The sequence below is a fragment of the Drosophila suzukii genome, chromosome 3 (assembly GCF_043229965.1).
Source record: "Drosophila suzukii chromosome 3, CBGP_Dsuzu_IsoJpt1.0, whole genome shotgun sequence".
In the NCBI taxonomy this organism is placed as follows: domain Eukaryota; kingdom Metazoa; phylum Arthropoda; class Insecta; order Diptera; family Drosophilidae; genus Drosophila; species Drosophila suzukii.
Genome location: NC_092082.1, coordinates 72,798,730 through 72,825,300, shown reverse-complemented (window position 1 = coordinate 72,825,300; position 26,571 = coordinate 72,798,730). Strand labels below are relative to the sequence as shown.

The 26,571-nt window shown below is 46.1% G+C and overlaps 10 protein-coding genes across 19 annotated transcripts; 5 read left to right on the top strand and 5 right to left on the bottom strand.

Moving 5' to 3' along the window:
• Positions 1-393: 393 nt before the first annotated feature.
• On the bottom strand, positions 394-9,537 carry LOC108017072 (facilitated trehalose transporter Tret1). 6 transcript variants are annotated; one of them, XM_065867175.2, is made up of 8 exons: positions 7,278-7,613; positions 5,781-6,033; positions 5,524-5,660; positions 4,927-5,043; positions 4,767-4,852; positions 4,300-4,416; positions 850-2,223; positions 394-779 (listed from the first exon to the last, which is right to left on the bottom strand). In XM_065867175.2, exons 2-8 carry the CDS (start codon positions 5,828-5,830, stop codon positions 510-512), a joined length of 2,151 nt encoding a protein of 716 aa, XP_065723247.2. In that variant the 5' UTR covers positions 5,831-6,033; positions 7,278-7,613; the 3' UTR covers positions 394-509. The 6 variants fall into 6 exon arrangements, with proteins under 6 accessions (XP_065723247.2, XP_036672980.3, XP_065723248.2 ...); XM_036817085.3 differs by having other exon boundaries at positions 5,781-6,019; XM_065867176.2 differs by having other exon boundaries at positions 5,781-5,968.
• On the top strand, positions 2,591-3,952 carry LOC108017073 (antigen 5 like allergen Cul n 1). The gene is made up of 3 exons (XM_017084030.4): positions 2,591-3,133; positions 3,193-3,261; positions 3,319-3,952. The coding sequence occupies exons 1-3, from the start codon at positions 3,023-3,025 to the stop codon at positions 3,928-3,930; spliced, it is 792 nt and encodes a 263-aa protein (XP_016939519.4). The 5' UTR covers positions 2,591-3,022; the 3' UTR covers positions 3,931-3,952.
• A 324-nt stretch (positions 9,538-9,861) lies between the features above and the next one.
• On the top strand, positions 9,862-11,235 carry LOC108011552 (MYG1 protein C27H6.8). The gene is made up of 3 exons (XM_017076718.4): positions 9,862-9,965; positions 10,031-10,340; positions 10,400-11,235. The coding sequence occupies exons 1-3, from the start codon at positions 9,941-9,943 to the stop codon at positions 11,139-11,141; spliced, it is 1,077 nt and encodes a 358-aa protein (XP_016932207.4). The 5' UTR covers positions 9,862-9,940; the 3' UTR covers positions 11,142-11,235.
• A 44-nt stretch (positions 11,236-11,279) lies between these two features.
• On the bottom strand, positions 11,280-12,102 carry Prosbeta3 (proteasome subunit beta type-3). The gene has a single exon (XM_017076719.4). The coding sequence runs from the start codon at positions 11,978-11,980 to the stop codon at positions 11,363-11,365; it is 618 nt and encodes a 205-aa protein (XP_016932208.1). The 5' UTR covers positions 11,981-12,102; the 3' UTR covers positions 11,280-11,362.
• A 306-nt stretch (positions 12,103-12,408) lies between these two features.
• Iru (E3 ubiquitin-protein ligase Iruka) lies at positions 12,409-14,025 on the top strand. Its single transcript, XM_017076717.4, has one exon. It carries the CDS (start codon positions 12,658-12,660, stop codon positions 13,810-13,812), a length of 1,155 nt encoding a protein of 384 aa, XP_016932206.3. The 5' UTR covers positions 12,409-12,657; the 3' UTR covers positions 13,813-14,025.
• A 269-nt stretch (positions 14,026-14,294) lies between these two features.
• Positions 14,295-18,687, top strand: LOC108011550 (uncharacterized). 2 transcript variants are annotated; one of them, XR_010654557.2, is made up of 4 exons: positions 14,295-14,485; positions 14,563-14,754; positions 14,810-17,204; positions 17,268-18,687. XR_010654557.2 is itself a non-coding variant. In XM_017076716.4 (3 exons), exons 1-3 carry the CDS (start codon positions 14,441-14,443, stop codon positions 15,836-15,838), a joined length of 1,266 nt encoding a protein of 421 aa, XP_016932205.4. In that variant the 5' UTR covers positions 14,295-14,440; the 3' UTR covers positions 15,839-18,687. The 2 variants fall into 2 exon arrangements, 1 of the variants encoding a protein (XP_016932205.4); XM_017076716.4 differs by having other exon boundaries at positions 14,810-18,687.
• Kcmf1 (Potassium channel modulatory factor 1) lies at positions 16,115-21,117 on the bottom strand. Of its 3 annotated transcripts, none has more exons than XM_070996647.1 (7): positions 20,972-21,117; positions 19,485-19,668; positions 18,995-19,419; positions 17,986-18,246; positions 17,621-17,887; positions 17,309-17,550; positions 16,115-17,125 (listed from the first exon to the last, which is right to left on the bottom strand). In XM_070996647.1, exons 2-7 carry the CDS (start codon positions 19,498-19,500, stop codon positions 16,516-16,518), a joined length of 1,821 nt encoding a protein of 606 aa, XP_070852748.1. In that variant the 5' UTR covers positions 19,501-19,668; positions 20,972-21,117; the 3' UTR covers positions 16,115-16,515. The 3 variants fall into 3 exon arrangements, with proteins under 3 accessions (XP_070852748.1, XP_036672964.3, XP_065723213.2); XM_036817069.3 differs by lacking the exon at positions 20,972-21,117 and adding an exon at positions 20,207-20,376; XM_065867141.2 differs by lacking the exon at positions 20,972-21,117 and adding an exon at positions 20,041-20,059.
• A 64-nt stretch (positions 21,118-21,181) lies between these two features.
• Sf3b5 (splicing factor 3b subunit 5) lies at positions 21,182-21,570 on the bottom strand. Its single transcript, XM_017076725.4, has one exon. The coding sequence runs from the start codon at positions 21,481-21,483 to the stop codon at positions 21,226-21,228; it is 258 nt and encodes an 85-aa protein (XP_016932214.1). The 5' UTR covers positions 21,484-21,570; the 3' UTR covers positions 21,182-21,225.
• A 157-nt stretch (positions 21,571-21,727) lies between these two features.
• On the top strand, positions 21,728-23,159 carry LOC108011559 (abasic site processing protein HMCES). Its single transcript, XM_017076727.4, has 3 exons — positions 21,728-21,862; positions 21,912-22,614; positions 22,675-23,159. Exons 1-3 carry the CDS (start codon positions 21,843-21,845, stop codon positions 23,071-23,073), a joined length of 1,122 nt encoding a protein of 373 aa, XP_016932216.4. The 5' UTR covers positions 21,728-21,842; the 3' UTR covers positions 23,074-23,159.
• On the bottom strand, positions 23,101-26,337 carry tgo (Aryl hydrocarbon receptor nuclear translocator homolog tgo). Of its 2 annotated transcripts, none has more exons than XM_036817105.3 (2): positions 26,180-26,337; positions 23,101-26,036 (listed from the first exon to the last, which is right to left on the bottom strand). In XM_036817105.3, the coding sequence occupies exon 2, from the start codon at positions 25,982-25,984 to the stop codon at positions 24,041-24,043; it is 1,944 nt and encodes a 647-aa protein (XP_036673000.2). In that variant the 5' UTR covers positions 25,985-26,036; positions 26,180-26,337; the 3' UTR covers positions 23,101-24,040. The 2 variants fall into 2 exon arrangements, with proteins under 2 accessions (XP_036673000.2, XP_065723212.1); XM_065867140.2 differs by having other exon boundaries at positions 23,101-26,029; positions 26,180-26,316.
• Positions 26,338-26,571: the final 234 nt, after the last annotated feature.

The following is a 26,571-nucleotide window of genomic DNA, read 5'->3' as shown; positions in this document are numbered from 1 at the left end:
TTGTTGGACTTGAATTCAGTGACCTAAATAAGTAACTTAAATGAGGTAAAGTTACGCAACGTTGTTACCACTTAATTGCAGTCCGGTTGCTTTTATTTTACTTTCAAATGAACTGAAGTTTATCGTTTTTGAACATTGGCCACTCCTTTTTTCATAGAAATAAAGCAGCATTGCTCAATCCCATTTCCGTCAGTATTGGTGGAAGGTTTTTACAGATAACTTAGCAATTCCTAGAAATGTTTGCATTTAATCACTATATAGATATGGACTGGACAAGGAATGGTTCTATGACTTTGGGGTAATAAATACCCAGAGAAACTTATTTAATCACAGAAATAGATATATTTCAACCCTTACCGGTTTAAACTTATCACAGACTTAAAGACCATTAGATCATGTACATACATCTAAATAGTTAAGTTTATTTCTCAGAAATATCACTGGAATGTTAAGCACTTGGAAAGGATGTTTAGGTAATGACACGGTCGACATTGGCCACAGACTGCCCCTCACAAATGTGTGGTGTTGCTCTCCTCGAAGGCCGGATTGGACATCCCAACTCCGGCTGTCCGTCCGTTTGAAGGCCGAGGCGCAAAGTCGCTCTGCTGCAAATGGATAATCTTCGCCTGCTGCTGCGATGTGATGGGTACATGGAAGCTACCCTGGACATTGATGGCAGGCCCAGGGTACTGGGCCTCATCCTTGACGGGCAATTTGTTGCTGGGCTGCTTGTGAAACAAATTCATGTCGGATTTTTTGGAGAAGTGGGCTTCGATTTCCTGAGAGTGAATATAAACAAAAAGAGGAGGGTAAGGCACGATTTGGGTGTTTAATTTTGTGTTTACTTACTCCCAGTGTGCGGCCCTCTGTCTCCGGAAGCGTAAAGTACAGGACAATGGTTCCAACGAAGGCCACACTCGCATAGAAGGCAAAGGTTCCGGGCAGAGTCAGAGCACTCAGCATCACCAGGAAAAGCTTATTGGCCAGGAATCCAAATATATATCCTACACCACCGGCAAATCCCGAGGCGGTATTACGTATCTCAGCTGGAAACACTTCGCCAATCAGGATCCAGGGTAACATACGGATGCCTAGGTGAGAAAAGAAGGCGGAGAGGAGCAGGAGAATGAGTGGCACCCAGACCAGGTAGTTTTTCTCCTGTTTTGGCACCACCAGCAGGAGATCCTCCACGATGGGGGGCTTGGCCGAAGTCGAAGGCGGTGCCAAGGATGAAGTGGATACTGGCTCCGCACTGCTCGATGGCTCCGGCCACATGGTGGTGTCTATTGGCGCATCGGTGGTCATCATTTCATCCACCTCTCGCTTACTGCGATTAAAAGCTTCCGGTTCAAACATCGTAGTTGTTTCCATGTCTGGCAGCAGGGTAGTAAAGCGCTCCGTTTCCTGCCTAATGGCCTGCTGTTCTGTCTCAAAGATCCTTGAGATATTGTCCTGCGAAAGGATTCCTTCCTTGGGCATAATAGATGAGGCATTAACCACCACATTGTTGACCGTAAATCCTGGTACTTCACTCAAGAAATGGGCGTATGTGGCTGTGCCAAAGAAGCACAAACCAGTTCCCACTGTTGAAACTAGGACCAAGGGTCTCTTTCCGGTGAAATGGATGAGGACGACGCCCAAAATGGTGGCCAGCATCTCAGCCACTCCAAGAAGAATAGTCGCATGGTATTTGTTCATCGGTGCCTTGAGGGTGTGGAAAATCTGCACCGCGTACGTTTGCAGTGGGGTCTTTCCGGAAAAGTGGCCCGTGAAAAAGCTGAAGGAAACCAACAGGAAGGGCACCAGGAAGCTTCGTTTCCGCCACATCCGCAGTCGTTGACCCAAAGTCCGGCGTTGACCCTGCAGAGGAATTCCATCCGCAGACAGTTCGATGGCCTTTTGGGTGATCAGCTCATCATAGAGCTGATTGAACTCCGCCTCGATCATGTGCTCCGGAACCCAGCCACGTAGCCATTGCAGTGACTTCACCGCCTCCCGGAAACGCTGCTCCCGGATCAACCAAACTGGACTCTCAGGCACAAAGCACAGCATTAAGATGGTGATCACCGGAAAGGCCGAGCTCACCGCCGCCACACTGCGCCAGTCCATCAGGGATCCCAGGATGAATTGGATGAACACGCCTGTGATGACACACGTAGTTCCCAAAGCGGACAGAATTCCACGGTATTTTGGCTCGGTAATTTCGGCCACATAGGTGAGCACCTGCAATGAGTGGTTAAGATCAGCAAGGTGAGTCGTTAGTGGAGTGACTTTAACCCTCTACGACCGTTTTTTGTCTAGTTAACACATTAGTTGCAACAAGCATGATGTGAGACCTTCATATGTATGTATCTCACTTCTAACATCAGTTTTATGAAGTTTAACACTCCAAAATTGAAAATTTTATAGAAAAATATATTTTTTTAAAAATCTATACATTTTAGATTTGCTTATAAAATCTTCCCTCTCCTGTTTTACTTGCACATTACTTTATCATTTTCTAAACAAGATATACAACTTGTTTTATTACAACGTGTTACTAATTTTAATTCTTTACATCTTTTCTTAAAAAATAAAAAAAGGAGTTAGAGTGTTAAAAGTTAAATACCAGCAGCTAGTGGCAATCTCAAGTGGCAAGTGGCGAAGCCAAGCTCATAAGGAGTTTGCCAAGGTCAGCACAACACACAACCCATTGTCAGAAGAAATATGTGGGTCAATGAGTGGATGCAATCATGGAAATACTCAAGAATTGACATAAACATACTGAACTTTAATTTGCAATCGCACAAGATATCTGATGACCTTCTATGCGAATCTATCAATTTTTTAAATATACTCGTATAAGTTTTTTTTCAGGTAATTTACACATATTTGCTGTACCAGGTAATAAAAAAGGTATGCAACTTTTCCCATGAAAATCGAAACCGATATAAAAGCTCTTTAAGCATACAAATTGCCATTATCCACAACAAACTATTTGTAAAAGTAAATAGAATCAATATGACTAAGAGCATTGTGAAAGATGCAGCTATTGTGGGTTTTCCTGTTCCTTGTCGGATTTGAATGCCAAGTTGTATACCGAACTCGATGGCCAAAGTATGTCCCAAAAAAGAAATATCATACGCCACGTAAGGTAGTCAACTACGTAGAATAGAAAATAAGTATGTTCTACCAAACTCTGTTTCTTTTAAGTCACTCGATTACTGCAATGGAAACCTTTGCCCCGGCAACTTAAAACATCTTACTTGCGATGTTCGTTTTGTGAGTAACGTTATTAAGAATCTAAATTATCGAAATAATAGAAAATGTATCTTTCAGTGGGCTGACAAATGTGGTAAGGACCACGAAGGAATAAGGCTGACTGAGTACCGACAGGATGTTGAGAAAATCGTAAACGAATTTCGGAGAAGAGTGGAGCGGGGTCTCGGGAATTTACCGAGGGCTGCGAAACTGCCCCAAATAAGATGGGACGAGGACCTATCCGTACTTGCGATGCGGGTTACGAACCAGTGCACTGAGCACTCCTTTTCACCCTGCGTGAATACGTTTCGTCACAAGAACGTGGGCGAGTCCTCGGATTTCGTGGAGGTGCGCAAAACTAGTAAGGGCTTCAACATTATCAGCTTCCTCAAGATGTGGTTCGAATACTACAAGATAATGAAGCCCGCCGATGTCCGAAGCTTTCCCGACGTATCCCCAGCAGATCACTTGAGAGTTTTTGCCAATTTAATTTATGAGAAAAACACGTACATGGGCTGCGGAATGCTCAAGTCTGGGGAAAAGCGCTTCTTAACGTGTCTCTTTAACACAAAGATCGTGCCGAGAGTGCCGCTCTACAGGATATCGGGTCCCGGAAATTACAGAAGCAGGCCTCGTACAGCCAATCGAAACATATCCAAAAACTTTAAATATTCGCACACAATAAAGTAAAAACATCTTAGTTCCTTTCAATTTAAACCCCATTGAAAATCAAATTCCGTGCTGGCTGTAACTTTAATATGTAAATGTTCAAATTGCAACTCGACAAAGTAAATGTTAAATGCAATTTTATAGATATATTTTATAGTTTTTCTTGAAATTAGTACCCAGCTGAATAGATTTGCGGTTTCAACAGCTTGGCTACAAAATTCGCAAAGTTGGGGATATAGTGATCCCCATTTCTCGGGAAAAATGCAAATTAATAGATAAACAAAGAGTTTGAGGGGGGGTGTAGATCTAAGCCCCCTATTCCCACGTGAGAGAGGTATAAACTTGGGTGTATTTCAGAGATATTAATCAGTGTGGTTGGGATTCACTTACCGGCGCCTCCATTAATCCGCCACCGAGTCCAGCCAAGCATAAAGCCGCATACAGGTGCTCCGTGCGGGTCGCAAAGTGAAACATCAGCCAGGCGGCCAGAATCGGCAGGTTGACAAACTGCGAATACGAAGGGAAGGTGATTTAGGTGGATGGGTAGTGGGTAGTGGGTTTGGACGGATCGGCACCAGCGGATAAACATAATTGCATAAGCCCCACAAAGTCACGCAGCTCGATTCCAGCTCAGTGTGTCAGTGTTCCGAGCGATCGGTAATCGGAGGAGCGTCTGATGAGCCGCAGATGATTGCGGCTAAGTGGGAAGGGTGCAATTTGTGTCTTTTCAGGTGTGTGCCAAAAAAAAAATTACACCTATAGCTAGGGTTACAATTGCTCAATTTGTTTACACACGTTGTGTGTTTTTTTTAATACCAAAACAAAAAAGATTTAAAAACCATTTGGGAGACACCCACCTGCATAGCTCGTCGTTTTCCCAGTGGTTGGGTGAGAAGGCCGGAGAAGAGGCATCCCAAAGGCACACATATCAGGTTAATGGAACCTTAAATCAAGTGTAGTTTAGATAAAAGATATGATAAATCCCTGAACTGCATAATATTGTATTTTATAACTTACTGAACCAAGAGATCTCGTCCTTGTTAAGGACTATGTCGCCGCTGGTCTCGCTGCGTCCCTCACCTCCCTGAATGGCGGGTATTACGATTGTGGGGAAACCCAGGGTCATGCCATATCCTAAAGAATGCGAACAGTAGTGGTTTCATTATTGCAATCAAGAACTACAGAACCGAGTCAGAACTGATACAGATTTAGGGGAATGAAATCAAATGACACATGTAGTATTATACGAGAAATACTTTAATTAGAAGCTCGATTTAAAAGTACGAATCCTCTTAAAAAAGGTCGAAAGAATTATGAATTTAGTATTGTTCTCATCATTATAGAGTTAGGTATTCTTCATTGATGTTATTCAATTTTCAAAACTTGAATTGTTGATGAGTTTCTCACCTAAAGTGATGAATGATCAAGGCAATAGATATACTTTTTTAATGCTCCCATAATTACCGGCGGTTTTGTTAAATCACTGACTTCAATTATAATTAATGGGCTCAACTAATGTGTGCCTTTTTACGAGGATATAAAATAAGTTAGGCTCAGTTTCGTTAATTTCATTCCCCTGGGAACATGGGTAGCTGGAAGATGTGTGTTATTTACCGAATAGCAATATGTTCTTAATACTAACAGCTAAAAACTGTGGGAGGGCGCGTCGGAAGTTGCTGACTTCCACATCGCTGGTGGCAATACGTCCGCCGTTGCTGTTTTGTATAAACAATGGCCGATCGTTCAGCGAGCTGCAACGGAAAGTGGGTTTTTTGCATTCGATTAGTTTTTAGCCAACAATTAACTATGGGTTATTGTCTAAGTGGAAATTGCATGGTAATATATACTACACATATAGTGTGCGAATTTACCCATTTTTCTCAGCTGTCGCGGCAGCTGTGGCAGCCTTGCCATTGGACATCGCGGCGTATACTTGATGCGTATACTTAATGCACCTCTCTGTTTGCTCAAGTGCCTGTTTATTTTCGCCTTGTGTTTGTGCTTTTATATAAATTCCGATTAAACTGTGGCTCTTTTTACTTAGTTGGGAATCATTTGGCTATAGTTATTGATCATTATCGTTATTTATCGTTGGGTTCGGCGGTGAGTGCTAAGTGGCAAAGCCTTTCAAAATCACAGACACACAATAAAAATCTTATAATTGAACACTTATTGGTCTTCTTGTTTTGCCTGCTTTCTTTCGGCTTGTTTATTATGCGCTTGGGAGTGCTGAAGTTTTTGACACAATTGATTGTTACGTGTTTATATGTACACGATCCGAAAATAATTTCTATTTATGCCCTAACGTAGGGGATATTAGCTTTATGCAAGGGTCAAATTGGAAATACAATAGTCACTCTGATATCACTTAGTATTATAATCTCATTTGTCACAGTCAAAAAATGGATGTATCATTCACGTGATGATGGGAGAAATCTATTGGTAATTAATATTTATGGATTTGCCTGCAATTTATGCATATGGGCAAAGTCACCCAAAATATCGAAGCAGCCGAAAGAAAATGAAAAGCCTTGAGTATGGAAACCAGTTCATCGAAGATGCATAGGGTTAGAGATGAGGTTGAGTGGTACGATGTCTATGGGATTCGTAATTAATCGCCTTTTGGTCACGGGACCCAACGAAACCGGTTAAAACTATATTTTCAAGATGAGCCGAAAGACGTCACAGCGAACGACCCACCGTTTAAAGTGGCGCACCCCAACTGTCTGGTGCCAAAAAATTTAACAAGTATTTTCTCTTTCTTTCTCCAAAAATCTTGTTTATTTGAATGCATTGGAAAAAATATTAATAATGTTATACTTTGTAATCCAATAATAAGTCGAAGTATTAAAAGACAAAATCATTATAAATTTAGTTTATTAATTAGAATTTAAAAAAATAAAATACTACACAGAGAAAACTAGCAAAAGTATTAGGTGCAAGAACAGGGCTGAAACGTTTTAAAGAGTAAAATGTTTTATGCACATTTTTTTACTCATGCTATCTAAAATGATTTATTTTACTTTTTAAAATGTTTCGACACCTAAAAGGTCGAAAAATTTTCACTGTGTATATAAACGTAAAGTTTATTTGTTAAACTTTTTTTCATATTGCAAACATGTTCTTTTTTAACTGTGTAGCTTTATTTCCTATGCCATAAAACTGATACATCATTTTCGGAGTTCTTGCATCTTATTTGCATCTTATTTGTATTTTCTTATCCGAAAACAAATATCATGCCTGGCCAGGTGTTGCACAATAAGCCCTTTCAAAAAACCTCTCGTTAATGCCAATATGTCAGCGGTTAATGGCCAAGAAACTGCAGCCGCAACCGAAGCCGCAAACTTCTGGCTAAATAAGGGTTATACCGATGTGGGTTAAGATTGCGTGCGACGGAAATAACTCGCTGCCGAAGTTGAAACACTGCACTTAATCGATGTCACATATATTATACGCATACGGGCCATTTATCAAGGGATTTACAAAGGTTTAATCGGTGTGTTGAACTCCCGAATGAAATTGCCGAATTTCGAAACGGGTTTTTCACAAAGCAAACTTTTTTTTCCCGTAATAAACTTGTAGCGTGCAAGTTGCAAGGTGTAAAATATATAAAATCTTTAGTGTTTTTCTGTTTTATTTGCCGCAACCGATTTGTCAAGCTGGAGGACCTGGTGCCAAAACCAAGCGCGTCGCGCGGTCAAAACCAACTGAAATGCAAACCCCAGCCGAGCGCCAGTTTCTGTCCCGTTACAACGAAGCTTTCCATTAAGCTCGGCTTACAAATCGGAGCTCAGAAATCAAACACAACGAAAGCTCGCTCGGCATTTGTGCCAATTGGAATGTAGGAAATTCGGTAACCAATTCGGCGGCGGAAAATAAAGCAAAAACCCCTAAAAAGATATTCATTGAGCGGGCGAACAATTGAGCCGCTGGCAAACCCGTTTTTTGTATTGTATCCACCTCATCGGTACTATTAAATCTTCCCACTAAATCAGCTTAGAATCGATCTGGCATTCATTAAAACAATCGTTATATTTCTGCTACATCTTTGTTTCTGTTGCCAGAACAACTTGGTCTCACCTCCAGCATTCCGGTTCGGGTTCAAGCGAGATTATACCTATAAAAACGTATTCTATAGTATGTGCATTGTACATATGAGATGCAAACAGAAGTAGGAAAAGGTAAATTCTCGCATTAGTTAAATGACAGTTGCATAAACTCGACACACATGAATAGAACGCCAAGCGTCTTTGATGTCGCCTCTATAAATACAGTAAAGCTACTTAATTTCACTTAAGCGCAAGTAAAATAAATCTTTACAATGTCTGGAAATGTGGCGGTGCAAATCAGGAAACCATAAAGCTCAAGTGATTTACAATTATATGGTACAATTTTCCATGTCAAATAGGTATTTATTTAATATATACAAAAAGGTACAAAATCGTCACCTCCCAACTTAACTATCTATTTTTGAGTGATCCAGATAATTGCCATTTAAGTTATTTTGACGCGTCCAGGCATTACTCACATATTTGTGGTATTAAGTAATTTATTAGAAAAAACGGCGCTAATATAAGATAAATGGGCGTATACGTAACGAGATTTCAAGAGACCGACCAAAACATACCCTCTAAGAGCTTTAACCCTCTAATATATTTCATAAATATTCTTAGTTATTAGAATTTACATTCCGAACCTTTATGTGCGTGAGAAATAAACTCGTAAAACTCTGGAACTTTGAGTATTCTTCGGGATAGACAAATGTAAGTACCAAGTAACGTGATATACCCCCTCCAGCTCCAGTTTCTAGTATTGGGCACTGAAGGTGTTTAAGTTTGCATGTGGAATTTGCATATTTGTTCACGGGCGTGAAAATATAATTACTAAGGTAATTGTGAAAACAAGCTCATTTTTCGCTCAGTGGCAATGAACTTCTAATTGCGGAATGATAAGCTTAATTGAAAGAATCTGGGGTCGAGACGAGTCCTCATTGTGATAAGCGTGTCTGCATCGATTTGTACTACCGTAATACCCCCGAAAACCCCTATATGGGGTATAGGTGACGTTTGTCTCGGAGTAAAATGCACTTTGATTTGCACTGCGTTTCTAATTTCGATTGGAGAAATGTTTAGAAACCAGTTTTTTCCAACACGCTGCTTCCTTTTCCACACAATTTCCGCACTTTAGCATCTTTTCGAAGGTCGTGGGATGCTGAAAACAGGGAAAATGCCTGTGCAACAGTTTAATGTAAACGATTTTTGTGCGCTCACACACGTGATCATTGTAGTCGGTAGTGATTTATGTTTTTTTTACGCACACACATACTACTATTTAGGTTTTAATTATTGTTCGTTAGTTCCAGCTCACAATTAACGGAAATGTGAAATTTAAATAACTTAGGGCATCAGCCGGTTATATAAGCAGCAAAATCACGCAGTGGGTCAATAATGGGTTTTTAATCATTCCGATTGTCGAGCACTTTTAAATGATCTTGTTTACTCATCACTCTTACATGGCGGGTACTTGCCGACTTATGTTTCGGCGCAAACGGGCTTCAGCCATATTTGAAAATCCTTGGTTCCTAGATCGGTGTATCCAATGTATCCATGCGTGGGTCTTGAGAGGCAAACACTAACTGAAATTTTCACCCAATAATTTACTAATAAACAGCCCAAAAATCGATGTGGTCCGTATAAGTTGTTGTCTAACAAATTAGCAAATTAATGCTAATATAAAGAATCAACACGAGTGCCCATGCAAACGAGTGGTAAGAAGAGAATTTTTAATGAGCTGGCAGTGCTTGGTACAGATTTAAAAAGATTCTTATAAATTTGAAAAGGGAAATTAAACAAAAGTCGACCTACGGACTACGATTAATTAATTCAATGGTTTTAAATTGTGGCCAATTTAAAAAACCGTTACTGGTGTTGCCACACTACATTTTTTTGTGTTTGAAACGATCGAGCTACCATACCAAAAGCCATTCCAGCCCTGAGCTATCGGAAGTAAATCTATCTAAGGTCCATCACTAATGTTCCGACTGTTACCGCGTTTTCGTAAGTTTTTGGTGAAATCTTCATTTATTTGAAATACCTAAACTTAACTGCACTATTTGATACAGGAACACTATCTATAATGACTGGCGGCACCCCACCAAAACGCTCCCCACTGTGGATCGGCACTCACAGCGGTACATTTCACTGCGATGAGGTAGTCGCATGTTTCATGCTCAAACAACTGGAGGAGTTTAAAAATGCTGAGATTTTCCGAAGCCGGGACGACAAGGCCTTGCAGGAAAAATGCGACATCATCGTGGATGTGGGTGGCGTTTATGATCCTGCCAAGAAATGGTACGATCACCATCAGCAAACCTTCAAGGAAACTTTCAAGTCCATTCGCCCGGAAGTAAGTGAGGATTTCAACGTTATCAGGTGAGTTTTTTTAGTGTAAGTTCAAAGAACCCATCTAAACTAATGGTAATCCTCTTCAGGCTAAGCAGCGCTGGTCTGGTTTACAGCCACTACGGCGAGCGTGTCATCCAGAGCATTCTGCAGCGGGAAAAGGGTATCCAACTCTCGCCGGAAAACCTGCAACTGGCCTTCGTCCAGATCTACAGGAACTTCATTAGCGAACTGGACGCCATCGACAATGGAGTTCCCATGTTTGAGGGCGGCGAGCCCATCTACAAAATTTCCAGCCATCTATCCGCCCGCATTGGCAAGCTGAATCCCTCTTGGCAGGAAACTGGCGTCGACATTGAAGAGCGATTCCGACTGGCAATGGAAACTGCTGGCCAGGAGTTTGTGCAAAACGTTGTGGAGGTGGCTTGCTCTTGGATTGCTGCCAGGGATCACGTGCGAGAGGCTTTGGACAAGGCTAAAAGCGTTTATCCTACCGGAGAAATTCTCGTGCTGAAGACATTCTGCCCCTGGAAGGCTCACCTGGCTGATCTGGAGAAGGAGTACAAAGTGGAGGGAGTGCCGAAGCTGATCGTCTTCAACGACGGTAACAGCTGGCGTGTGGCCGGAGTCCCAGTGACGCCCAGCAGCTTTTTGGGCCGAAAGTTCCTGCCCACCCCTTGGCGAGGATTAAGAGACGATGAACTGAGTCAGAAGGCGGGTATCAAAGATCTCGTCTTTGTGCACCACAACGGGTTTATCGGTGGTGCAAAAACCGAGGAGGCTGCCATGCTGTTGGCCAAGAAGTCCATCGAGTGGACGGATGAGCAATAAGCTATCATTAAATGCAGAGATTGTGTACATTTTGAGCTAATTTTGCCCTTCAATTTTCGATATACCTATATTAAAAGTAAACAAAGACTTACAATGAATGTTTTTGAATAGTTTTTTCAGACAAAAGAAACACGCCAATTTTGTACCTAAACAAATTTTATTTGTATGTGTATTTCGGTTAATGTTGTATACAAAATCACCAAGGGAACTCCTAAAATCATCTAGTCCATACGGGTCTTCAGCGTGCGCTCCGTGATCTTGTCCTTCTCGATAATGTAGACGGTGGCGCCCCAACCGCTCATGGCGTCGCGATCGAAGGCGTTCACAATGGACTGGGCGATGACCTCGAACAGCTGGTCCGGCTCCAGATCGGGTTTCCACAGGGTCTCGCACATGCCGTACAGCTGCTCCGCACAGGTGCCGGCCACCACGAAGTCGTCGGGTGCGTTAGGGCAGCCGATCAGATCCATGTTGCAGATGAAGGGCTCCATGGTCTTGGGGTCCAGACCGGCCACCACAGGCTCAATGAAGTACGGGCCGAAGCGGTGCTCGTACAGGAAGCTGGACATCATGGCGGAGAAGGGCTTGGGGCACATCTCGCGGTTCTCGCGCGTCTCGTACAGGTTCTTGCGGAACATCAGGCGATCGCGGACAGTCAGGATGTCTGTCTGCAGACCGGTGAGCCCGAGGAACATGCGGGGGCCAATGTGGAACACCTTCTTGAAGTCCGTGGAGATCGTCTGAGCCTGGATACCGAAACGGTGATCCGTGGCAATAGCCACGCAGTCCTTGCCACGCATGGCCACTACGCATCCTCCATTGTAGGCTAGAATCGACATGGTGGCGTTGCTGCTCGCTCAGCGCAATTTAATCAGCAGGAAAATGGAAATTTTGCAAAATGCTAAACGCCGCCTGGGAAGATGACTTTTTGTTTCTGCCCCGCGTTGCCGGACTGTAAGTGTGAAATTGGCTAAATTTGACTGGCCGACTCGGAGAAATCTGGCAACGCCTACTGAAGAGATGTGAAATCCAATTGGCTATTTTGAAGCTAACCTTAGCCACTATTTCAAGTCAACATTGTTGTATTAAGTAATACCTCTTGAATTAAGTAGTTTTTAGGTATAAAGTAATTATAATCTGTGCAATATAAATATCGAAAGATTACTTATCAGATAATTCATTGCTAAGACATAGCTACATTTAGCTACTTTACCGGTCTATAGCTGGCAGCACCATCGATAACAGTCATTTCATGTCCATCGGTGGGATTTCGCGTCTTCTCCGCCAAAGGCCACTTTAAAAGGGCCTTATTTATAGAAAAATTAAGTTCTCTGACTTAAATTCTCAATAGTTTTGTACGAACCCAATGACCGGCGTGGAGACAGGTGTGCGTACCACGTCCTCCTCTGTGCAAAGCAACGTCTAGAGCCGCCGGCGAACAACAACACCGAGAAGGCGACAATCTTGCACAATCGCCAGCCGAGCCGTTGCCAGGAAATAAAGGGGCTGCCGCAGGATGGCTGAGGCAATGGTGGTGGAGGACCGGTCCGCGGAGTCCAAGCGCTTCTTCTGCCACATGTGCAACGTGGAGATCAACATTCCCAACTCGGACTTCACCTGCCCGTTGTGCGCCAATGGTTTCGTGGAGGAGCTGCCGGCGAATGCACCGGAGATGGCTACTCCGGCTGCTGGGGCCTCCAGCGGCGCTAGATCCGGAAGCAGTGGCAGTGGTAGTGGCTCCTCCGGCTCCCATGACACACTGAGCAGGGGCAGCTCCTCGGGCGGATCTCAGGTGAACGTGGAATCGCTGCGCAACGATATTGTTTCGCTGCTGAACATGCGGAATGTGCCCAATTTGGAGATCACCATCGAGCCGAACAGGAGACACAGCAATGTGCTGCACCTGGGCGGCTTCGGAGGACCCTCGGGCAGTGGCTCTGGTGGTGGCCTCACCGCCGGCGGACGTGTGCGTCCGGCCAATCTGGACAGACTGGACAATGTGCTCTTTGATTTTCTGCAGAGCCTGCCACTGGCCGGCGCCACGGCAGAAATAGTAACCGGACCAGGTGGAGGAGGAGTCGGTGGTGGCGGCAACTCCCACATGTTCTTCATGGGCAACCCCGGAGATTACGCGTGGGGCCGCGAGGGATTGGACACCATTGTCACCCAAATGCTCAACCAGATGGAGACCTCAGGACCGCCGCCGTTGTCGGAACAGCGTATTAACGAGATACCAAATGTGCAGATCAGTGCCGAGGAAGTGGATCGCAAGATTCAGTGCTCCATCTGCTGGGATGACTTCAAGATAGACGAGACGGTACGAAAGCTGCCCTGCTCGCACCTGTACCATGAGAACTGCATCGTGCCATGGCTCAGTCTGCACAGCACCTGTCCCATTTGCCGAAAGTCACTTGCGGACGATGGCAGCGAGGCCGACGATGAGTTCGTAATGCTCGATGGATTTGGCCCAGAGATGGGGGCTGATGGCACCAATTCCGCCAGGAGCTCGGCCAGCACCGCCACAGGAACGGACAATCCATTGCCGGCCAATAACACCAGCAGCCAGACCACGGCGGACAGTAGCCAAGCAAGAGCCGATGCCGCTAATCCCGCCCAGCCAGCACGCAACAACGTCTTCACCTTTGACGATGACAACATGTTTCTGGACTAGCTGGGAATGAAGCAGTGAATCGAAGTGTAACGAAGATCGATTCATATTCAAAATTAAGCCAAATATTGGCAGCGGCTTTAGAAGTTTAGCCCTAAAACATAATTATTCATATTATACTAGTTTCTCCTCACGCTTAATTTTGTTGTTGTTCAAAATAACGATTTGTAATAAACAACACGGAAAATATGATTCCGTTGGCTCTGCAAAAATCAACTACTATGAACTGCGTTATTTTGTATAGGGTGGAACTGACCTTTAAATAAGATTCTTTTACTGAATTTGTCGACAAGTCATTAAACGAGTTTAGTTTTTTTTAATTTTGTACTTCGGATTAGAAGTTAAAAATGATAGGTAGATAGAATAAACCTAAAAGACGAATAAAATTTAAAGTTGAAAACCTACTTTCAGTTTAACATGAGGACGAGAAAACGGATCTTGGTTAGTTTAGGCAGTGCACCATTCTGGTCACACTTTTTCCTGCAGCATCTGTTCTGTACCAGGTGGCAACGTTGGCAAATTGTTTAAATTGCAATTTGACCTAAAACCCGGCTTAGCCGTTTAAAATCAGCGCCAAAATGAACATAGTCAATTGAAGTGAAGACAATAAATCCTAGACGACAAGATAAGCATGCTACACGAAGGAAATAATGATTTTGTGGTCCTCACAGAAGTGGTATGCCATTGGCAGAAAAGTTTATGTTAGGGGAGGATTTCGACTAATCTGTTTTATTTATTTACGATACCGTGTAGGTTCGCCAGCAGTATGTGCGCTATTTGGAACGTCAGCTGCAGGAGAACGTCTGCGCCTGGGCCAACCAATCCCGGAATCGCCACAAGCCCACGGCTTGGGCCTGCATTCCTGCGAGCTTGGAGCAACTGGAGGACAAGGCGAAAAAGGCATGCATGGCTGCTCAGATCTATCAAAGAGCCATGGTCAAGACGGTAAATGGATCTGTGAGCTATGTTGGACTTGTTTAACATATATTTATACCCACAGATTGCTGCGGTGCGGAGGAACACCCAGGAGTGCCGCCTGGCCAACACTCTCTTCGATCAAATGCAGCTTTTAGCTGAAGACGAGGTGGTACCCATTAAAACAGGGTACCTCTTGGTGGATAAGGCTACACAAACAATTGCCGTAGAGACCCAGAATGGTCATGTTTCTCCTGCAGAAGTGGCTTATGATGGTAGCTATGAGCTACGGCGGAAAATCGATATGTTTCAGGCCAGTCTCGAAGAGGCGGAAGTTCAGACGGAGACGCTTTGTCCACGTTGCCGAAGAAAGAACCAAACTCCTGAGCACAAGCCACAGGCTAACCATGAATCACCCTTCTCCGAAACCGAAGATGCAGTGGCCCAGGAGCTGGCTATGTTGTTCGGCGATGAGCCCACCGATTTAAATGACATCTTTGGCATCGAGCCCACTGCTGTAACCGACGATCCGCAAATCTCCGCCATACTGGAGGAGATTGAGAACGCCGAGCTGCCGGAAAAGATTGAAGACCCGCCCACATCCCCAACCGTAACATCGGCAATCGTACATCACAGCGAAGTGGATCTTCGCCAGAGTCGTTGGCCATGCGAACTCTACGCTCAGAGGAGGCGACTCAATGCCTGTTTGGTTCGCTTGCTGGAGGCGGACTGGCGTTGTGAGGATCGCCTCAGGTACAAGTTCCGCCTGTTTTTTGGCGAGGATAGCGAGGATGAGTTCGCCACTCAAATATCCAGTCCATCAATCGATTTGGTGGACGAAGTACTGCTGGCCAGCTGCGTGCTTCGTATTCGACCGTGGATTGTGCGATATTTGATGAGTCCCTTAGAAGAGGGTCTTATCGCCAATAGATTTCTGTTCAAGAAACTGGCCAAGATGCTGGCCCACTCCATTGTCATGGTCAATCCGTATTGCTCGGAGCAGCAGATCAAGAAAGCTGTGGAGCAATTATTCTGCCTTAGGCCAAGAGGAGTCCAAAGTGCGTATGATCTGGACAGTCTGCCATCCGTGGATGTCGCAAAATTTGAATTGTGAGGCGGTTTAATGGATTAGTATTACAGCTCTTTAGTATTTTAGGTTTATATGTATAAGCTAGCAAACTAAAAATCTCAGGAGCAGCATGTAGTTTATAGAGAAATTGAAGCAATTTTAGTAGGAAATACGCAATCGAAGTCTTTCATTCGAATATTAATTTTAAACACATATCCCGAAAAATTGCTTTAATGAATTGAATAATTTTAAAACTTAAGCTTCCGTATCCTTACGCTGAGAATTTTGTATCGAATAAAGCCAAAGCACAGTCGACAACGATTTGTGGTTTCTTTAAATTATAATTAATTCAAAGATTACAATAATTTTTCTTGCTGCACATCTTCTCATCTTTTTATAATTATATAAATTTTAATATATTTAATAAACGATACATAATATAGTTTTCCTTTTGACGAAATTGCTGCGGCGGACGCGTCAGCAACTGCTTAAGACGAATCGGATTCCTCCAGAGCAGCAGCTATCCCCCACTCCGGTTGTTAATTTAACGGCTGTGTTGGTTGTAGTTCCATCTGCTGTTGCTTCGGATTCTGTTGCTGATTCCTTTGCTGTTGCGGTGTTTTGTGGTGGTGATAGATTTTTGTGGCTGCTGCAGCTACATTGGGTGTGGTTGTTGTTACTCTTCTTGTTGATGCAATTCGTGGTGATCTTCATAAGAGGCACTACCTAGTGTCGGGAATTTGATTTGTGTTTGCCGCCGCCGCCGCTGCATTAGCGCTCTGTTTGTATTTCTGCTGGGACGCCGCCGGATTGGCCGTGGACTGCTGCTGCTGCTGTGGCTGCTGCGAGCCCGTGGCCATCTCCGCGGGAGGTGGACGACCGCCCCGCCTCTCGATGCCTCTGTCAGCTGTTGGCTTACTGCCAGCTCCACCAGCACCCCCACCTGGGGCTGCAGTGGCTCCTGCTCCCCCCAAACCTCCGCCTACGCCACCTACTCCTCCTCCTCCACCGCTTCCTGTGCCGCTCGTTTGTGTTGTGTTGGCCTTTTTGTTTTTATAGCGATACTCATCGCACACAAAATCCTCCGGCGAGGTTTGTTGCATTTGATTCACCTGTCGCACCATCACCGGCTGTGGCTGTTGCTGCTGCTGTTCCGCATCGGCATTGTTGTTCAGCAGCGTCTCCGCCTGCGCCTCGGCCTCGGCGTCCTCCTGCTGCTGCTGTTGCCCCTTATTTACATTATCACTCTTGGCCAGGCTCTCCTCGGAGGCATTCAAGTCCAGCGCCTCGTTGCAGAGCATCGATAGCATCAGCGACTGCACAAACATGGAGCTAAACGGAGAAGAATTCAAATTAGTTGAGAGACAGGGACAAGTCATAGTGTGGTTTCTGGAAACCCTCCAAAGACGTGGTAGATTTACAAAATGTTTTCAAATACTTAGTATTAAATCTTATAAAAACAAACACATTTCAGAGGAACATCGCGAGCAATTCTGCCAGATGGGGAACACTCACCGATCTGCTCGCATGCTCTCCACCATCGCCCACTCGGCCTCGCTGAGGGTGGGCTGCATGAACTGGGCAAGCAATAGTGACTCGCCAGCTGCCGCTGCACCCTGACCACCCGCCTGGCCGGCTCCTCCAGCTCCAGCTCCCACTCCGGATGAACCTGCTCCGCCGTTGCCGTTGGCCGTTCCGCCGACGCCCACACTGATGCCCAGGGCATTGCTGGCTGCACTGCTGCTCGTTCCGATCGCCTGCAGAACAAGACATGGGGGATTAGTGGACATTTGGTCACAGGGTATGCTGGCCAGCGGGATGAACTACTTCTCTGGCATTGAGGCTGTTGGCGGCCAGACTCGACTGAGTCTGCGAATGATTGCTGGCCGATGTCGAGAAGCTGGCTGTCACCGGCCACTCGGTGGTGCGCAGGTTGGGCGGTGCCGTGCCCCCACTGCCTCCGCCACTGCCGCTTCCAACTGCGCCACTGCCGCCTGCTCCTCCGCTGATCACCTCGGCCATGGCGGCATTCGAGTTCGATGTTGAGACTATGGGATGCGCACGCCTTGGCAGCCGATCGATTTGGCGCGATGCCTAAAATAATGCAAGCGCAAAAGCAAAACGAACGAAAGTCGCAGTTTCCTTATACACACAAATATAATGGATATATGGGGCGGAGGACCCTCCCTTACCGTCACCTGCTGGCGATCCAACTGCATCTGCATCTGTAGCTGCTGCAGCTGCGATGTGGGAGGCCCGCCCCTCCGCACTCCTGAAAGCTGCGACAGCAGTTCCGCAATGGGATCCACCGATTCCCGTCCCGAGGGCGACAAGGCCGACAGTCCGCTCGACGAGCTGAAGTGCATGTTGGAGCGACGTGTCCGCGGTCCGCCGAGGGTGCGTCCTGGGATTCGACGTACTCCACCGCCATGACGGATGGCCGAGGGCTCGTCGTATTGTCTATAGGTTAAGGCAACCATGGGTTTGCGTTTACAAAAGTTATCTTATAATTAGTTGAAATATTTTACAAATTTAATGCCTTCAGCTGCATCGCAGATTGTTCAAGGTTTTGCTGTGTAGCTAGCGTAAAATTAAATATGGATACTTAAATGGCTCGTTGCAGACAAGCCAATAAAATCTGAGGTTGTTTATTAGCGCAATAAAACCTAGTCTTAAAAAATAAACAGAGAGTTCTACAAAATTCTAGTCATATTATTAAACCAACCCAAACTGAATCAAACCGCTTCTACCTGCTTGTTATTCGAAGCATAAGGCAAAATAGTTGCTTTGTCCAATTTCAAATTTCTCTACAATTGTGTGTAAGCAGATCATAATTTTTCTTAATTATTTTTCTCTACCCTGTCAGTCTCAACTCAAAATAAAAAAAAAAATAATCAAGCTCAGGCTCTGTCTCAGATGTGTTATATGGTGGCCAAATAGGTCAAGTTGATTTAATTGCCGAATTTGAAAAATATGAAATTTTAATTTTTAAATGGCAACTCATAATTTTTTTCTGAGTCAGAACACAATGTCGGTGTCATCGGATCCTAAACTATTTAATCTTTCTCTTACAGTTTGTAAAATGTAATTTAGTATATTACAGTAGTTCTTTAAAAAAAATACCCTGAGACCTTGCTCCTAGAGATGCAGCTGGGCACTATACCCAAATAATATGTATTGTTTTTGTTTGAAAAAGGATATCAGAAAGGAAATCAGCTCGCGCGGCCCCTGGCGATGCTCCAGGGTGAGGTGACCGGCAAAGTCATCTGTGACTAGATTCGGCTCGCCGCCAGGCAGACCGGCACAGACCGGACAGACCACCTCCAGACTGGTCTCCGTGTGCTCGGCGGAGACGTGCTCCAGCAGGGTGGCGTCGCTGAAGCCCATCTTCTTGCAGTAGGGACAGGTGAAGCTCTGCGGCTGGTCCGAGGTTAGCATCTCTCCGCCGAAGTACAGCTCGATGTCGGAGCGGGTGAGGATACACTGCATGGGATGCTCGACCAGGTGGCGCGTGGAGGTGACGCCATCCTCGTAGCAATCGGCGCAAAGGTCGTAGTCATAGCAGATCAAACACTTGTAGCGCCGTCCGTTGAAGTTGCTCTTGAGACATGAATCGCAGCTGACACCTGATTGGGATTATAGGGCGTTGGAATTAGGGGTTATCCAGGTTGGCGTTGCTTTTGTTACCCACCTTCATGTCGACTCATTATTCAGCAGCGGCAGTAGGCTTCGCTTCCACTTCCAAGCGATCAGGAGAGCGGCTCCCGCAGATGATTCACTTGCTTCCTAGTTCGAGCTATGTGCGGGTTCTATGTGGGTTTCGTGCAGGCTTCGGATTCGGAGGATTCCAGGAGTTGGTTTTAGATTCGGAGGAGCTGGAACAAAGGAGTCGTAGGATTTTTAGAATAAAGGTCCAGAAATCACCTTCCAGGATTTAAACTTAATAACTGGAATGGGGAACTGGAAAACTAATCGCGAATTCCAGGACAAACAATTTGGGGGAAAGGAGAAGGACATGGCATTTCTTTTGTTTTCCCTTCGCTTCTCTTCGTTTCTATTGCCCACGATTACGGTTCTTTCTTTGCGCCGTTCCGTTTGCCTTGCGAAAGGCGGTGGGGAGAGAGGCACACGAAAAAGAGGGGCTCCCTTTCACCCCGCCACCGCCACCGCCACGGCCTCACCCCCTCCCCATACAATGAGGCAACGAATTATTCAATACAATCGAGCGCGAGCCATCGAAAAATTACATTTAACACTAGGGTGTTCGGGGGCGCCGAGGGGTTAATTGCGATTTTCCCCGCAGCCGCGTTGCCGCTGCACAGTAAACATTTATTTTTAACTTTTTCGGTTTCGCGAAAATTTTCAACTCAACGATGTCGTGGGCTTTTTATGCCCCCATTGCTGCCTCCTCACCCCGCTCTCGATGCCTCGTCGCCTTCGCCTGCCCTGTGCTCCCCAAAAAGCAAAGCGCAGATATGCGCGAGTGTTGCCGTATTCACTGGGGCCAGCTCGCAAATACTGATTATTGTTGCTTATTGTTATTACAGCTATTGTTTATAAACATTTGCAGCCACACACACGGGGGATATATGCAGACTTTTCGTTAATCATGCCATGAGCACTCAGTTGGTGAATTACGCTTTTTCTCGCGCACGTCTGGCAACGCCGCAGTGCCAGGCCACAGTTGCGGCCATGCCAATAGGCACGGTCTGGGTCTACTAGCGAAAAAAGAGCTTTCGCAAGAACTTTGGGCAGAGGCAGACAGGCTGATTGGGCAGCTGGGAAATAACAGTAGGCCTGCTTTGGTTCGGCACTATTTATAAGCTAATGCGTCGCCCTGCTGGCCTTTTGCTCTTGTTTTTTGTTTTTAGGCACATCATTCATCGGCGCGCAATTTTCGTGCACTCATCTTGACCAATACACACAGTCACTTGCACTGGTGTGCCGTGTGTCTACGGGCACAGACACATATATGTGTGTTCTACGCAATTGCCAATTGCGCCTGGGATCTCTCTTTTGTTCGCCGCGAATTTTCGCACAAGATGCTCCCGACGTGTTATTGTTGTTGTGGCTGCTGCTGTATTGCAGTTTTACCGTTTTCTCGAACAGCGTTTTCGTGCGGGTTTTTGTGGGTTATTTTGGGTTGGGTTGGTTTGTGGGGAAAACACGGCAACGTACTTTGCTTTGGTGCAGCATTGGCTATTTTACGGATACTTTAAAGCAACTAGCACTCGAAAATTAACAATTGAAACGAAAATAAGTTATTATATCGAGTGAAAAGCTTTTTCTTAGTGGTGCTAAACAAACGATACTTCTCGATGTCTCCTGATGTTTTTATTAATATCGATGTTTGGCAAGTTATCGAAAATTCCACCCCTGGTAAATGCCTTTTTCTTGTTTATAAATTTCTTTAATGTTTTTAAATTGATTGCTTAGTCTTCTTGCTTTTCTGGCGGTGGTCCGCACGGCTGTAGCATCCTCTCCATGAGATTAAAGCGCACTCGGGCCTTCGATTCGTTTTCCGCAATGGCAAAGTAGTTGAGAATATCGTAGTGTCCCATGTAGCTGGCCAAAGAGTCGCGGTGTTGGTTGGTCAGCCACTCGAACTTGGTGGTATCCGCGTGTCCTGTGCCGATGTACTTGCTCTGCAGATGCTCCAGCTGGCTGTGGATGTTGTAGCGTTCGCCCATTTTGCTTTGATTACCTTAGAACTGGCAGGAAAATATAGTGCTGTTTTGTTTTTTTGCGATGGGACTTGGTGTGACCAGAGGCGGATTAACTCTTAATACTCTGGTATATTTAGTACACATAGACTTGGGTATTTTAGTACTAATAGTACGGTCCCACCCGAATGGAGGAGGGTGTCTCGGCTAACGCTCCAAACATTTTGGTGTATACCAAGAAAATACCAGATATGCCGACGGTATTTAACTTATCGATAGTCCCAGCAGACACCTGTTTGTCCATCCCTGGTAATGATTTAAAAACCAAAAAATATTTATTTGTTTACACTTTTGTTTTGAAAATTAACTATTTGTTTATTATACCAATGTGTGGCCGCACTTGCCTGTATGTAGATTAGTCATACTATTTAAAACAATACTAACCGCCTTTTTAGAACCCTAGATCCGGATGAGGTCTTGTGTGCCTGTAAGTATCCCAAGAAAACCATCAAAAAGGAGCCGGAATCCAAAGAGGACGATGATAAAGTTAAGGATGAGGAAGGGTCTGACCTGGAGACTCCAGAGTGGCGGGCGGAATTCAACCTGGGAAGACGCTATCAGGCCTCCTATAACATAGCGCCTACCGACATTACACCCGTGATAGTGTCCGCAGCTCACTTCTCGGATTCCGAGGATCAGAGATGCTCCCGCGTGGTTATGCCCATGATGTGGGGCATGATTCCCTTCTGGCACAAGGGCGACTACCGGCGACACGGTCTCACCACCAACAATTGTCGGCTGGAGCACCTGATGGACTCCAAGCTCTATCGAGGTCCCTTCAAACGTGGCCAGCGCTGTGTGGTTATCTGCGAGGGATTCTACGAGTGGCAGACGGCTGGTCCGGCAAAGAAGCCTTCAGAGCGAGAGGCTTACCTGGTATTTGTACCTCAGGCGGGCGACGCCCTGATCTACGACAAGAGCACCTGGTCGCCCCAGGATGTGAAGCTGTTGCGGATGGCCGGCCTTTTTGACGTCTGGGAGGACGAGAGCGGCGACAAAATGTACAGCTACAGCATCATCACCTTCCAGTCCAGCAAAATCATGTCCTGGATGCACTACCGCATGCCCGCGATCCTCGAAACCGAGCAGCAGATGAATGTGAGTCCAAGATCCCATGTGTAATCCAATATTAAATTTAAGCATGTTCCTATCTTCTAGGATTGGCTGGACTTTAAGCGAGTAAGCGATGCTGAGGCCTTGGCCACATTGCGTCCGGCCACCGAGCTCAAGTGGCATAGAGTGGCCAAGGTGGTGAATAATTCGCGTAACAAAAGCGAAGAGTGCAACAAGCCCATCGAGTTGGCCGCCAAACCCGAAAAACCACCGATGAACAAAACGATGATGGCCTGGCTGAATGTCCGCAAGAAGCGGGAAGATAAAGTCAAAGCGGAAAAGAGTGATCCCAGCGATAATGAGGAACAGGAAACAGAGGGCGGCAGCAAGCGCAGGACCTCCTCTGATGGCTCCATCGTCGACAGTCCAGCGAAGAGGCCCAGGACAGCTCTCCAGCAGAGCGGCGGCAGCAGCGACAGTGAGGTGAAATCGGCCGAAAGTTAAGCCCCACAGAGCCCCAAACTTCCATAGTTGTAGTACATTAAGTTTATTTTCATTAAAAACCGAAATATTTGTTCTCAATACCCAAAGTTCTAAGCATTATCATCGTTGTGGTGGCTTAATTACAGAAGTTGGGGCTTAGCGACTAAAAGATTGTTTAAAATTTGTTTCTTGACGTGAGCTTAATTAACTAATTTAATGTTTGAACTTGTCGTAATCAAATGATCTTGTTTTGTGTGTGCGATATAATTTTGAGCGCCACTGTATTGAGCTTGAAAGTTTTCGTTGTCGCTGCATAAATTGCATTAAGAACAAAAAGAAAAGCTGCACATGAAGCATTTGTGTATATATAGTATGAATATTGTTTGCTCATAACTTTTGATTGCATTGGCGAAAAATGAGCAAATAATATGGGGAAATTGGGTCAATGTTATGGGTTGTTCGCGGGAAAAGGTGTAAGTGGTGCACTTGTGTTGCTTACAACTATAAATTTGTTGTATATTAGTCTACGAATTGTATATTTATATATGTATACGTTGCATGAACTTTGAAATGCTTGATGAGAAATACAAAAGAATACTCTGCACAAGGCGTGTCACACATGAACTTAATCCTATAGAATCGATGAGAAAGTTTAGAATTCATAGGCTATACAGCGATGTATATGTATATTCCCTTTCGTTTTGAACAAACGTAAGACTTTAATTGTAAATACTTTTGCACGGCCAATGAGCGGGTTAAATGGAGGCGGGAGGAGGAAGTGAATAAGACGTAGCACACAAAAATATAGATATCAGAGTCGTGTACGTGACTACCGCTATGTACTTAAAATGCTATTTACGAGATTACAATTTGCATGCGTTTGGCTGAACTATTTCAATAATGTAAGATGGATTGCACTTGAGAAGTGGTTAAGAGAGAGACACAGGGTAAGGGGGGACTGGAAACGGGAATCGAGAGGTGATCGGGATTACTCAAACGGCGTGCTGAACATGTTGATGTTCAGATCCTCAAACGTGGTCGGCGCACTGTGGTCCAGCATCTGCAGCATATCCGAGAACTCCTGACCCTGCGGCTGTCCTGCTCCGGCCGGGCCTCCGGGATGAGCGTGTGGATGGTGCGGATGCGCCGTTGGATGTGGCGGATGTGGGTGTCCTCCAGCCTGCTGCCAATCCCACATTCCCGGTGCATTGGGCGGTGGTGGTGGCGGACCCGCCTGATATGCTCCTGGCTGCGGTTGTTGGCGATTGCCGTTTCCGGCACTCAGTTGGGTGTATGTTGGACCACTCGGTGACCTGGCCGGACTTGTCTGCTGGTACTGGTAGCCCTCGGTCACGGGCTGCTGCTGCTGTTGTTGCTGTGGACGCAGTGCAGCCCATGAGTTGGGTGCCACCGGTGTGGGCGAGGTGCCCGATTTGGGTATCTTGGCCAGCGGCGAGGGTCCTCCAGCGCTGTACGGCGAGTGTGTGGTGTCATAGGTATAGCCCACAGGTGTGGTTTGCGCTGATCCCGGACGCTGTTGCTGCTGTTGTTGTTGCTGCTGCTGCTGTTGGGGCGTCGGAGCCTGCATGGCCAGCATGTGCGTCTGATACATGCCATCGTTGGTAGCACTGCCCACTGGGGTCAGCTCCCGGCGGGCGTAGTCCACTCCCGGAGCAGCCTGCACATAAACATGTTGCTCCTGCTGCTGTTGTTGTTGCACTTGCTCGGGCGTATGAGCAGCCGCGGCATCCAAGGGAGCACCATGCATGGTCTTTCCAGAACTGTTGGTGCAAACAATGTACTCCACCTCGTCGGTGTAGGGATTCAGAAAGGCATAGGCCTGTGTGCGCAGCCAGACGTACTCGGAGTTCTTGGCCCTAGCTCTGTACAAGAGCGAGAACATCTGTCCTTTCTGCTTGAGGACCTGATCGAAACTCTCCTTCATGTGGCTCTGGTCCTCGGGATGAAAGAAATCGTAGCAGATCTTGCCCAACAGCTCAGTGGGCGTGTAACCCAATATGTTCAATACCCGCTGATCCACAAACGTGAACTTGCCGTCCATGGCATGACGTGTGATAAACTCGCTCTGATTATTCGAGCCACTCATGTCGTTGGCCGCCGTGGAGGTGACCTGAAGTCGTCCGATTGCCACCAGGCAGCAGTGCGAGCTCATGTCGTCCACGTCGCGTTCCATATGCATGTTGGGGAACATGTCGGTGGGAGGCCAGTTCTTGATGTAGCCCGTGCAGTGGACCACAGCGTAGTTGGTGCCATCCCGCGAGGGTCCCAGTGAGTTCCGCTGCTTGAGGCGATTCAAATGACCAGAGACCATGGACTCGGGGTTTACATTTCCCACCCGCATGCGGCAAATGAATCCACGACGGGCTCCCATGCTCAGCCGCATGCTGGACTGGTGGCCCTCCTTCTTCACCGTGCCCGACTTGAGATCCAGGATGCGGCCGGCATTCTGCGACTCCTGCGTGGACAGCTGCTCGCGGATTTTCTCGCGATCATCGGGATGAATGTGCTCGTACAGGCTGGTGCCGTACCAATCGCTTTGGGTGTAGTTGAGCACGGGAGTCACAGAGTCGGAGACATAGATGACCCTGCCCGAATCGCAGGAGACCACGAACAGGAAGCCATCGGCAGCCTCCAGGATGAGGTGTTTCAGCTCCTGGTCGGTGAGGAAAGACGGTTTGTAGGTGCCGTCGCTGCTGGTGTTCCCAGTGCCGCGCAGAGCCTTCATGTGGGCCACAGCCATGCGGAGGATGGTCAGCTTGTCCGGCTTTCGGGCCAGGGCACTGCAGGTGGGCACCATGTCCGAGAGCTCGGTGATGTAGGCCGTCATCTTGTTGCGGCGACGTCGCTCGATCTCGCAGTGGTTCTCGCGGCTAGCGAACCGCTCCTTGTCCTGTATGTTCGCCTCGTCCATGCTTGGAATGCGTAATTAGAAAACGTTCGTCGTAATTTGGGTCGCCTGTGCTCTGTGGAAAAAGGTTCGTGGAATCGAAGGGGGCGGGGGCGTGGAAGGGGTCGGGGTTAGTATTTTGTCTACGTCGTGCGAGTGTGTGTACTTGCTGGCTGCCCAGAAAGCTGCTATTCCCCCGCCTTTTAGCCACCTACTTACAGTTGGAGGGGGCGCGCGGATACTCCGGTTATCCAGACACTTTTGGTGGGCTGGTTTTATGCGTCTTTTACCATTTAAAGTACTTTTCCCTACACGATAAAATTTCTGTTTACTGCGCGAAGTAAATGATAAATCGATATTTTTGAATAAAAATAAATATTTATATCGTGATATTTTGTCATCGATATATCGAGCAACAGCAAACGTAAGTGCAGAAAACGTAAGTGTCAGCGAACGTAAGAGCCATGTAAGTGTCAGTAAAAGAGGAAGATAGCACAAACGTTAGGGATGTGAAAGTAGAGCTGTGAAAACATCGATGGATCGATGACGCGAAGTGAACTAAGTGGCATCCCTAAAACCAGATGACCGTTACATTTTCAAGTATAAAACAA

What these genes read in the sequence shown, in the direction of transcription:
- LOC108011550 (XM_017076716.4), top strand. Translation starts at nt 14,441, where the DNA reads ATGCTACACGAAGGAAATAATGATTTTGTGGTCCTCACAGAAGTG. An exon ending in TTGTGGTCCTCACAGAAGTG is followed by an intron (nt 14,486 to 14,562) that starts GTATGCCATTGG and finishes GATACCGTGTAG; the next exon opens with GTTCGCCAGCAGTATGTGCG. An exon ending in AAAGAGCCATGGTCAAGACG is followed by an intron (nt 14,755 to 14,809) that starts GTAAATGGATCT and finishes TTATACCCACAG; the next exon opens with ATTGCTGCGGTGCGGAGGAA.
- LOC108017072 (XM_065867177.2), bottom strand. Translation starts at nt 9,471, where the DNA reads ATGGCTGAAGCCCGTTTGCGCCGAAACATAAGTCGGCAAGTACCCGCC. An exon ending in TAAGAACATATTGCTATTCG is followed by an intron (nt 5,044 to 5,523) that starts GTAAATAACACA and finishes CGCATTCTTTAG; the next exon opens with GATATGGCATGACCCTGGGT. An exon ending in GAAAACGACGAGCTATGCAG is followed by an intron (nt 4,417 to 4,766) that starts GTGGGTGTCTCC and finishes TCGTATTCGCAG; the next exon opens with TTTGTCAACCTGCCGATTCT.
- Prosbeta3 (XM_017076719.4), bottom strand. Translation starts at nt 11,980, where the DNA reads ATGTCGATTCTAGCCTACAATGGAGGATGCGTAGTGGCCATGCGTGGC.
- Sf3b5 (XM_017076725.4), bottom strand. Translation starts at nt 21,483, where the DNA reads ATGGGCGAACGCTACAACATCCACAGCCAGCTGGAGCATCTGCAGAGC.
- LOC108011559 (XM_017076727.4), top strand. Translation starts at nt 21,843, where the DNA reads ATGTGTGGCCGCACTTGCCT. An exon ending in ATGTGTGGCCGCACTTGCCT is followed by an intron (nt 21,863 to 21,911) that starts GTATGTAGATTA and finishes CCGCCTTTTTAG; the next exon opens with AACCCTAGATCCGGATGAGG. An exon ending in AAACCGAGCAGCAGATGAAT is followed by an intron (nt 22,615 to 22,674) that starts GTGAGTCCAAGA and finishes CCTATCTTCTAG; the next exon opens with GATTGGCTGGACTTTAAGCG.
- LOC108011552 (XM_017076718.4), top strand. Translation starts at nt 9,941, where the DNA reads ATGTTCCGACTGTTACCGCGTTTTC. An exon ending in CCGACTGTTACCGCGTTTTC is followed by an intron (nt 9,966 to 10,030) that starts GTAAGTTTTTGG and finishes TATTTGATACAG; the next exon opens with GAACACTATCTATAATGACT. An exon ending in GAGGATTTCAACGTTATCAG is followed by an intron (nt 10,341 to 10,399) that starts GTGAGTTTTTTT and finishes AATCCTCTTCAG; the next exon opens with GCTAAGCAGCGCTGGTCTGG.
- LOC108017073 (XM_017084030.4), top strand. Translation starts at nt 3,023, where the DNA reads ATGCAGCTATTGTGGGTTTTCCTGTTCCTTGTCGGATTTGAATGCCAA. An exon ending in AATATCATACGCCACGTAAG is followed by an intron (nt 3,134 to 3,192) that starts GTAGTCAACTAC and finishes GTTTCTTTTAAG; the next exon opens with TCACTCGATTACTGCAATGG. An exon ending in TTACTTGCGATGTTCGTTTT is followed by an intron (nt 3,262 to 3,318) that starts GTGAGTAACGTT and finishes TGTATCTTTCAG; the next exon opens with TGGGCTGACAAATGTGGTAA.
- Kcmf1 (XM_070996647.1), bottom strand. An exon ending in GCGAGCTGATTTCCTTTCTG is followed by an intron (nt 18,247 to 18,994) that starts ATATCCTTTTTC and finishes TATAGACAATAC; the next exon opens with GACGAGCCCTCGGCCATCCG. An exon ending in GAGAGCATGCGAGCAGATCG is followed by an intron (nt 17,126 to 17,308) that starts GTGAGTGTTCCC and finishes TTCTCCGTTTAG; the next exon opens with CTCCATGTTTGTGCAGTCGC.
- Iru (XM_017076717.4), top strand. Translation starts at nt 12,658, where the DNA reads ATGGCTGAGGCAATGGTGGTGGAGGACCGGTCCGCGGAGTCCAAGCGC.
- tgo (XM_036817105.3), bottom strand. Translation starts at nt 25,984, where the DNA reads ATGGACGAGGCGAACATACAGGACAAGGAGCGGTTCGCTAGCCGCGAG.